The sequence below is a fragment of the Leptinotarsa decemlineata genome, unplaced genomic scaffold (genome assembly GCF_025532065.1).
Source record: "Leptinotarsa decemlineata unplaced genomic scaffold, Ldec_3_MD MMD2_P_RNA_scaffold_2, whole genome shotgun sequence".
NCBI classification, from domain to species: Eukaryota; Metazoa; Arthropoda; class Insecta; order Coleoptera; family Chrysomelidae; genus Leptinotarsa; species Leptinotarsa decemlineata.
Window position 1 is genome coordinate 5,724,335 of NW_027412529.1, and position 11,145 is coordinate 5,735,479.

The following is an 11,145-nucleotide window of genomic DNA, read 5'->3' on the forward strand; positions in this document are numbered from 1 at the left end:
ACACGAAGTTATATCAAGTCTACCTTATCTATTCAAAATTCGCTGTTTTCACGAGCAGTTATACAAGGTAGTTCCTTCAATATATTTCTAACAAAGAAGTACAGCATGAAAGTGGTTGAAATTTGATGAGAAACAATTCGCGATAGAGATTTAAGGTTATCTGGACTACTCCCACGTCTAGCAATATTGGTTTTTTAAATTCTAATCAAACCTCAGATACATTGAGAGTTCAAAACGTATCCATTTTATTTCACCATAGAATAACATCGCCATCAGGCGACTAAGTAGACTAAGAGACTACATACACTATGCGATTCCCTGCAGGCCGTCGCCTCAACAGGCGATCGTAAGACCAATATCGCCGACTTCCATACACTAGCAGTCAACCGCCTGCAGGCGGCCATACTGAACTGCAGATGATAGCCTGAAGATAGCACACACTACAGTCCGGTACCTGCAGGCGGACTGTCGGTCAATGAATCAGGACTGCAGGCGGACTGTCGCGGCCAAGAAACAGGACTGCAGGAGATCCCCAGTTTATCACCATGCGCCGTCGGAAACGTTGTGCGTTTGTTTTGTCAGTTCTTGGGGAACCCCAAGAAAAAGGGTCTGGGTAAAAAGTTGGCTGCGAGATAGAGAGGCTAGCTCTCACATGTCGTTGCTCCGTGAACTGATGCTGTCTCACCACGAAGATCTGGTGAATTATCTGAGGATGAGTGAAGAAAATTTCCAAAAACTTCTAAATTTGGTTGCATTGAAAATCAGAAAAATGGACACTCATTTGCGCCAGGCTATCACTGCCGAAGAAAGGTTGACTGCAACTCTGAGATTTTTGGCAACGGGTCAAAGTTTCGAAGATCTGAAGTTTCCCACGCGAATTTCACCTCAAGCACTCGGGAAAATCATACCCGAGACCTGCAAACAACTTTACCTGGTGCTAAAGGATTCTTATTTGAAGGTAAGATTGAATTAAAAAAAAACTTCATTCATCTTATTATGTTTTATTTTGCTCCATTACATTTAAAAATTATGTAAGCAGATATGTAATTGTGTATTGGAAATTATTGAGAAAAAAAATCAGATGAGTATTTTAAATGATAAAGGAAGTATTTTAATAACGGAAAGCTAATGCGCTTTTAAGGACAACTATTTTCAGACAACTACTTCAACAATAACAATTCAGACAACTGGTTATCAGAGTCAGCATCAGCAGATACCAAGTATTCTTTTGTGGTACTTCCCCCTCCAGTTCTCGGATTGAAGTTGTTAGTAGTCTGGAAGAGGTTTTCATCTTGACCAAAGGAGCAGGAAATCTGTGTTTCTACTCGACGAACTGGTGTTTGCGGCTGTACGAACTTGAGACCCAGGAAATCAGTTTCCTCTTGAAGCCTTCCCTTCACACCATGCATCAACACTTTGTTGATCAACATTTCAGCATACGGTTTTTGATCTCCATCCATACGGCGTAATTTGCATGCGACGTTGAGCCCAATGCCATCGAACTCATTGTCCTTCTTCAAAGCTTTCAAAGCTGCGTCGATAGCATCTTTTCTTTCTTTCTGATTGCCCGATTTTTTTATATTTCCGGATGAAGTTGATAGGCCTGATGAAATACTGTCAGACCAACTGAGGCTAGCAGGGGGCGATACCAGTTGTGATGACGTATGGTTTGAGGTTTCATCCTGACTCTCCTGGAACATAAATTGAATAGAAACTTTAAAAGCTGAATAACATATAATATCACATAAATAACATATAACATAAAATGTTAATTAACATATAGTACACCTTGTTTTATATTTATTATTTGTTTCAGTTACCAAACTCTGAAGACGAATGGCGACAGACAGGGAAAGATTTCGAAAACAGATGGAACTTTCCTAATTGTGGAGGGGCCATTGATGGGAAGCATATCAGAATCAAGAAACCTCCAAACAGTTTCTCATATTTTTATAATTACAAGGGGTTTTGCAGTATAGTTTTGATGGCAATCGTTAACGCAGACTATCAGTTCATATACGTAAACGTTGGCTGTAACGGCAGAGTCTCTGATGGAGGTGTAATTGAATGTACCGGTTTTTATACGAAGTTACTAAACAAAAGTCTCAATTTGCCACCGAACAGTGCCAACAAGGCAAACCTCAATTTTGTATTTGTAGCTGACGACGCTTTTGCTTTGCATGAAAACGTACTTAAACCATATCCACAAAGACAATTGACTTATGACCAGCGCATATTCAACTACCGTTTGAGCAGAGCTCGCAGAATAGTGGAAAATACTTTCGGCATTCTGTCAAGTCGTTTCCGGATATTTCACACAGAAATCAACTTGAAACCAGAAAAAATAGATTTCATTGTGCTAGCAGCGTGTGCTCTTCATAATTTTCTGAGGAAGGAAGCAAAACTGTTGTACATACCATCAAATTCACTCGATGTAGAAGATATTGATAGTGGGGAAGTTATTCGAGGGGATAGGGATGAAGATCAGATGGTGGGTCTACGACAGGGATATAATACACAAGTTTCGTGTGAAAAAACGAAGGAGAATCGTGATAATTACAAGAACTATTTTGTTGGAGAAGGTGCAGTTTCCTGGCAAAACAAATTTGTCACCAATTAGGGTGAGAGGGTGAAATATTATACTGTGAAAATTTGTTTCTACTGTTGTATGTATTTGATATGAATTAAAGAATAAATTAGAATAGCATAAAAATAGTAACTTACGAGTTGTGATTCCTCACTCCCAATCGTCGCTCTAGTTTCTTCATGGTCGGCTGTAAACAATAGCAAGTCGAAATACCACAGTGACGGGGTATACGCGTCATCTCCCGATGAGCCCGACTTTTGCTGTTTTACTTTCTTCAACTCTTTACGGAACGCACATCTCAAGTTATTAATTTTTTTTTTCACTGTGTCAACGGTGGCTGACGGCACAGTTTTTTGATACAACTTCAACAACTCTCCGTACGCCTCATCCCGCGATCTTTTATTTGCGTAGGAATCGTCCTTGACTTTCCATAAACAGGGGTAGGCCCGATATAATTCAATAAATGCGGAAATGAAAGGAGGTTTCCCGTCCATCTTTCCCCGTCAGTCAAATCTCGGCTGGTGAATGATCTCACAAAAATTATCTCACGCAAAACTGATGGAAACGGTGACAACAGATCGCTTGCCTGCAGGCTAACTGACAGTGTGTGGTGGGGGCTGCATGAGATCATTTTCGGACAGGTCGCTCTGCCTGTCGCGAATCTCTCATCCTATCCCCACCTGCCCGGCAACCACACACCTTCAGTCCGGGCGAACTGCAGTCCATTATCTTCAGATCAACTGATAAATGTGTGGGCAATGCCGATCTACGGCCATACAATTATCTTCAGTTGAACTGACAGTGTATGGGGCGCTTGAAGTGTTGAAGTATTCATTCTATGTATCAACATGAATCGATTATAGAGAATATCGTCCTCAACTATAAATACAGACCTATATCATTGGTAGCAATATTTCATTCGGGAATTCTATTACTCCATCTTGATACAAAAGAAAAAGTGGGAATCTTTCAAAGAAAGGAAGGAAGGAATCAATTTAAAAGTACTAACTCTATACATAGATGTGTGGATCATTCATATGTCATCTTCATTTTCTTCAGGTTGGAAATTTTTTCCCTTACCATTTCAACTGTCTTTCGTCAGGAGGACGAGTGGTTCATAACTGAAGGTGTTTTTTGGTGACGACATAAAGATCAATGACCTCTATGCCGTCCTGGCCTTGTGTACGCCTTCCTGACTGGGGTATTTGATGAACAAACTGTTCTTTTTAACAGACGTCGTGGGGCCTTCACTCAATTGAGCGACGGGGCCTTCTGTATCGGGAGGGGTGCGTCTATAGTATAATCTACAACTTCCATAACTAATGGGTCTGTAGATCATGCATAGAAGTAACTTTCAGACACAAACTGGAAGAAAAAGCCCGCCTGAAACATCTTCTTTCTCATAAACATTGAATTACACGAAAGAAAAATTCTTTCGAAAATAATGCTTTTATATGAACACTGAATTATACAAAAAACACTTTTCTCTACTCGGTTTGTATTCCAAACTTTAGTTATGGAATTATAGCAGTTATCATCCACAGGAGTTCTACACAATATACTATGTTACCGAAAGTGAAGGAAGCATTGAAGGGAACCAGATTTAATACAGTTGAAGCTATGAGAGAAAATATCTTGGCGTTATCCTTGATGAAAAACTCACCTGCACTTGAAAAAAGTTTTACACAAATCCAGACTGTCCCTATGGACATGTCGGAGGATTTGTAGTAAAACTTGGGGTTTGGTTGCCAAACAAATCCATTGAATTCATGTGATGATTGTCAGACCGATCAGTCATGGTGCAATTGCCTGGTGGCCGAAGGCTTTACAGAAAACGGATCAGGCGAAGCTTTCTTTCTCACAGGGACAGACATGTCTGGCCATCACTGGTGCCGTCAGTAGCACACCGTCAGCGGCCATGGATCTAGATCCACCTCCTCTCCACATTTTTTGGATATAAAGGCTAGATGGACTGCATATAGACTTGTGCACATTGCCAATTGCACAAATCAATTTAACGCAGAGTGTTCAAACATTGAACACCTGGATGGCAAGAAGATTTATGATGTAATAGCGAAGTATATACTTTTAGACTGTTACTGGCAGAGCAGTACTCCTACCATCTGACATGAAAGACCACTCACCATACAAACTAATTGGCTTCGTCAAGCTGGGTTTATTTGGTCGAGTGTGAATAGGTGTGAGCCGGAATAAACCCTTATGGGTTGAGGTGGAGGGTCGAATAGATCCACTCACTTTGGACCCAACCTAACCTAACTTATTTCAATACATTTATTTAAATGATTTTGACTATTTCACCTTTTCTACAGCTTTTTATTCGGAACCATTAATTGTAAATCGGGCTTGAGTATTCAAATTTCTAATTTTGGGTTGAAATTTGGTATGCAGGTTCAAAATTGATTTCCAAGCAACTTATTTCGGTCTCCAACGCGAAGCAAATTATCGAGAATTTGCCCTTTTCGCGTGATTGCAGTAGGCTCGGTCAAGGCTATTACTTGAGCTAAGCATTGGGAAAAGTGCGGCCCATGACGCCCGTATATAATATCTGTTTTCAGGAGTGGTTGAACTACAGGAGTGTGTCACATGTGTGTCACACCGTAGAAGATATAATTTCTCATTGGAGGGAACCTTCTTCTTCTTCTTCTTCTGCTTAATTATGGTCCCAGCTTCCAGGTGGCGCTATTATGATCAGTACTCTTTTTATTATATTAAAAAATATAATAAAAACTTTGTCCAGGGAGTGCAGAAGTCTTGCTTTACACAATACTGCACCCCATTTTTATTATTCCAATTTATTATTTTTGAAAAGCACGTCTATCTATGGCGGACATATACATACATATAAATTTTACGTCTTTTTCATAAAACATTATTAATTGCAATCCTACTCCCACGTGGACATCCGGTCCACCCCGGCCTTCAACCGGCGTGAATGGGAGCACTATTTATTCAAATACACTAAAACAATGTTTATAATCACTGTTTCAATTTTGCATGCACGTTAGAAAACGGCGGACATACACAACAATGGCGTCCGCGTACCTTCTTTGTGAGCGGTCGCTATCGGCACGTCCGCCCACCACCATGTCAAAAACGAAACTGATGGAGGGATGGAGGGAACGTGTAAAAAGACTATTGAAGTTACTCACAATGGTTATTGTAAGAATTTGAGAGTAGTTTTTATTCGAGATGTCGTTTATTTACATTTAGATGACTCCAAATTTGATACTCCGTTCGAATGGGCTATTATTATCAAAAAACAACCACGGCCGAATAAAAATAGACTAAAAACAATGCAACCAGACCTAAATGAGCAATTAGTTTGCACAAAATATATTTTATTCATTCAATTTTTTTTAATATCAGTTCTACAGCGTTGTGTGTTCCAAGTCTTTTTCTTAATGGAAACACTAAATCACGGCATGTTCTCTTTCACCAAGGAGTGTTTCATAAACGTGTGAATCAGCAATGAAATCTGTTAATTTTCAACCATAAGTTGATAATATATATTACACAGCTCTACAAAAAAACATTTTTTTGTGTTGCCCTGGATATTTTTGCAAATTTTTATGTTTTCGAGTGCCTAAATCACGAATATATTTATGAAAGTACTGAATGTGCTCTATTTTTTATGATTTTTACGTATCTTGTATTTTTAATAATAATCGGCTTGTTAGTAAAAAAAAAAATATTTTCTCAATAAAAAATTATTGGCACCGACAGGTACAATTACAACGTACAGAACGCGAGAAAGTGAGCTATTACAATTTTTTTATGAAAATGAAGGATTGGTGTACTGTAATAATATTGCGAAGCTGCTTCTGGACATGGGTTTGAAAGAATACAAACCTACTGAGTGGCGTCTTTTTATTGATAGCTGTAAAAGAAGTTTAAAATGCGTCTTACTGCATAATGGAAATGAATTTGCATCAATTCCAATTGCCCATTCTACAAAACTCAAAGAAGAATATGAAAATGTCGAATTAGTTTTAGAAAAAATCAATTACTCGGACCATCAATGGTTGATCTGTGTGAATTTAAAAATGGTTAATTTTTTACTTGGTCAATAAAGTGGATACATGAAATACCCTTGCTTCATTTGTATGTGGGACAGTAGAGCAAAGCAACGTCATTGGGAACAAGATGTTTGACCTGAAAGAAATTCTTTAACTGTCGGTTAAATTAATGTAATAAGAGAGCCGTTGGTGAGCAGAGACAAAATTATACTTCCACCATTGCATATTAAGTTAGGAATGATAAAGCAATTCGTAAAAACTTTGGACAAGGAAGGAGATTGTTTTAAATATATTTGTAGAAAATTTCCAAAACTTAGTATGGAAAAGTTGAAAGGTGGAATATTTGATGGTCCTAAAATACGGCAATTGATGAAAGACACTGATTTTATTAAAGTTATGACTGTTCCGGAAAGTAAAGCTTGGGAAAGTTTTGTGTTGGTAGTCGAAAATTTTCTAGGTAACCATAAAGCACCAAATTATGAAGAAATTGTACAAAATATGCTGACAAACTTTCAGATTCTAGGAGCAAATATGAGTATCAAGTTACACTATCTTCGCAACCATTTGGATAAATTTTCAGATAATTTAGGAAATTATAGTGAGGAGCAGGGAGAGCGGTTCCACCAGGATCTAAAAGTAATGGAAGAAAGATATCAGGGTCGATGGGATTGTCACATGATGGCCGATCACTGCTGGTCTTTAAAAAGAGATTGTCTTCTGAAAAATTATAAAAGAAAAGCTCTTAAAAGGCGTTTCATGGAAATATAACATGTTTTCGAAATTTCCCTCTCTATTTACTTCAAAGTATCATATTTTTTTCCAAATTTTTTTCCGAATTTTTGTAATGTAAAATGAAAATAAATATTTAAAAGAAAACGAGAGCAAATCTTACAAAACCATTGATAATTTCATGAATTGTGAGTATAAATACACCCAAAATCAATCTTATATCTAGGGCAACAAAACCACTGTAGACCAGTGTTATCAGAGGTAGAGTGATATTGGAAACGAATTTGAATGTGAAATGGCTTTTCGTTTTAACACGTTAATAATTATTGCAATAAATTTTGTACAAAGATAACGACAATTTTGTTTTACATTACTTACAATTGTTAAAAAAAGTTATTTGGAAAATAAAATCGACTTTAAAAACAATTATTCGAAAGTTACGGATACATATTTTCAGTAGAACAAGGTTTTGGCTTTCTACTTATCCATCTTTATACAAAAAATGTTTGAAGTAGTTGTTTCGAAAGTATTTTTTCTTTCGTATGATTCAAAATGTATATGAAAGTACTTGTTTCGAAAGGGGATTTCTTCCAGATTGTCCCTTTGTATGATAAAATCTGTTTGAACATCTGTTTTTCCGTTAACCAGCTGCCGCACCCCTACGAAAGACAATCCTCAAAACTCGAAACTTGTGCGAGCTAAGGATTAAGGTGGTCTTACCTTTCAACGTGTGATTACTAACACGGGAGTTTATGAGAATTTATTTTGAAATTTATTGCCTTCTTCATTTATTATAAAGAAATATATAAAGATGGAAAAGGTTGAAGATCTTCAACGGAATGACTACTCCAAAGCGATGGTAGAATAGACTTTGGCTGAAAGACAGCAAGAGCCTGGCAAGGAAGAGAAGCCGTCACAACCAGTGCTTGCACTTCCCTACATCAGAGGATTATCGGGAGGATAAGAAGAATTGGGTATTGGTACAAAACCAGATTAGGACATGGACCAATAAGAAGCACACAGAGTACTAGACAATAATACCTGGCAACAATCACAGTAGAACCTTCATTAGGGAACCGTCCGAGAAAAGAACCGAAGAACTACTTCAATATAGTAAGGATCGGCTCAGAATAATTACAGGGTTACTAACCGGTCATTGTCCGCTTAGAGGACACCTGAATAAAATGGGGCAACGAAGGGATAGAAACAGCTCTACACATGTTATGTGAATGTGAGGCACTGAATCACAGGAAGCAGGCAATATATGGACGTACGAAATTACGTCCAGAAGAATATGACGAACATCCAACACGGAACCTGTACAAACTAGCACAGGGAACAAGACTGATGGAATGGGTGTCATGAGAAGATGGGAGAATAAACGCAATAAGCCCAAGAGGCTGCAGTGTTTTCTGGAGACTGGGACTGAATGGATAAGTCAGACAGCTCCCAAAGTACCGAAAAAAAGGAGAAATGGGTCCGAGTACAACAGAGCCTTCTTAAGATCCGTAAACACTATCCGTAGGAACCTCACGAAAACCTAACTAACTTTTAGGCTTGGTAAAGTGTATTTATGCCTTGTCAGGTAATCCGTTGTATTGGTACCTGTATACCTGTATACTTGGTACCTGTACTTGTACCTGCACTTGCACCTGTACTTGTACCTGTATTTGAACCTGGAACATTGACAATCTTGCTGCCTGTTGTCATTCTGTTCGTTATTCTCGAATTCCTTAAAATGGGTGTACGTGGTACAGTGCATAGTCTAATGACGTCATACTTGACTGTCAGAACACAGCGAGTTAAAGTACGAAACCACATCAGTGAAGAAAAATTAATTACATGTGTGTACCTCAAGGTACGGTGTTGGGGCCAATTCTCTTCATAATATATATCAACAATCTCTTCTTCATAAAAGGAGACTGTGAAATAACAAATTTCGCAGATGATACTGTCATTATATACGAAGACGAAACCTGGCAAAAACTGAAGAAAACTTTCCGCAAATTATAAAATGGCTCAATCATAGACTGCTTTCGATAAACCTAAAGAAAACCGTTTACTTACCTTTTTGCAGCAACAAAACAGGTCTTCCACATTTCAATCAAATTACATTGGATGATAACTTCACCATAGTCTCAGCAGATAAAATCAAATAACTTGGAATCATAATTGATAGACATTTGAAATGGAACTCACAGGTAGAATATCTGGTAAAAAAACTCCGATGTATTTTGTACAGATTCAAAAAACTTTCAGAAATATTCGATACAAAACAATTTAAAATTATATATATGAGTTTAGTAGAATCTCATTTGAACTACGGGATTATAGGATGGGGAGGAGTCTCTAAAAGTCACCTCAAACATCTTGAAGTGGCACAAAAACGTTTTCTGAGAATGACTCTAAACAGAAATAATAGTTATTCAAGCGACGCTCTTTATGAAGAGTCTAATATGTTTGATCTGAGACAATTATTTTTCATTAGCATAACTACAACGCAGTTCTTAGATGAAAATGAACTCCAGAAACCATCTCATGCTTATACAACGAGGCAAATTGGTAACTTCTCAATACCCTTCGTATCCAAATCAATTGGTCAAAACTGTTATAGAGTCCTAGCTCCAAAGGCTTTTAATATACTTCCTAAAGATTTGAAAGACGATACTTTCAAATTCAGATTCAAGAAAGGAATAAAACTCTTCACGAAACAATCTGATCGATATGAGACTAGTGCACTAATTGAAAACTGAAGAAAAAAAATAGAAAAACAATAATTTTGTTTAACTACTATATTGATTGTTCACCATAAATTCCCATGATGAAAAAAATCACATTTTCAATACATACATAGACCTTTCACATGTACACATATATTTAACCGTGATAATATCATAAATTCTTTATATTTGTTCATTTTTAGATTGGAATTTTAATAGTAACTTAAACATGTATATACATTCTACATTCAAATAAATTTTAGATTTTCTTTTTATATTTTGACCTCTAATTATACTCTGAATGTTATATTGTTATACTACTTAATTTGTTATACTACTTTAATCTGAAGGAAGAATTCTTCCTTCAAATTAATTATATGATGGAATCGGCCCGATACTTGATGAAAATCCATAACTAAGGTATTCCAAAAACACTTTATTGTGAGATTTTCACTAAATTGTTTTACAAAAACGCAACACGTGTTTCGCCATACAATGGCTTCATCTGGTGTGTCTGAAAGACACGCCAGATATATATTACTTCATTCACAATCTGTACCCTATATTGCTGTGAATAAATTATTATTTTTTTTTCCACCGTAGTGTGCGCTGGTCAGGCCCTATCCCCCAAAGCCCCAACCAATGACCACTCCCCACACCGTGAGGTAAGTGATCATTGGGTACGAGAATCATGTGCCCTGAGCAAGCGCAGTGAGCCAAGAATGAAAGCCTTCTGCATCTGTGCGGCTAAGATTTCTGCCGTAGTGCGGCAAGCCGGTATGATTTTGAGATTCGAGAGTAGAGAGGACATCATTCCAACAAGGACTCCAATAATCAGAACAACCATCTTGACAGAGTGGTCTGGATAGAGTCTGCGGAGTTCAAAGAGAAAATCTCGATATTTTATCCGTTTTTCCTCCTCTTTTCTGACGATATTCGTCTCGCCAGGAGCTGAAAACTCCACGACAAATATTGTTTTGGTCTGGTGGTCGAGAAGGACTACATCATTATTATTATTATCATTATTATATTCGATTGAGGTTCACCGCTTCTTCTTTTCTGTTGAAAAGAA

The 11,145-nt window shown here is 37.5% G+C and overlaps 1 protein-coding gene across 1 annotated transcript; it reads right to left on the reverse strand.

The window, feature by feature from the left end:
• Nucleotides 1-954: 954 nt before the first annotated feature.
• LOC141485476 (uncharacterized) lies at nt 955-3,081 on the reverse strand. The gene is made up of 2 exons (XM_074182273.1): nt 2,725-3,081; nt 955-1,691 (listed from the first exon to the last, which is right to left on the reverse strand). The coding sequence occupies exons 1-2, from the start codon at nt 3,079-3,081 to the stop codon at nt 1,161-1,163; spliced, it is 888 nt and encodes a 295-aa protein (XP_074038374.1). The 3' UTR covers nt 955-1,160.
• Nucleotides 3,082-11,145: the final 8,064 nt, after the last annotated feature.

Excerpts from the sequence above, each read along its gene's own strand:
- LOC141485476 (XM_074182273.1), bottom strand. The coding sequence starts at position 3,081 with ATGGACGGGAAACCTCCTTTCATTTCCGCATTTATTGAATTATATCGG. Across the intron at positions 1,692-2,724 it reads GGAGTGAGGAATCACAACTC|GAGAGTCAGGATGAAACCTC; the intron begins GTAAGTTACTAT and ends TTTATGTTCCAG.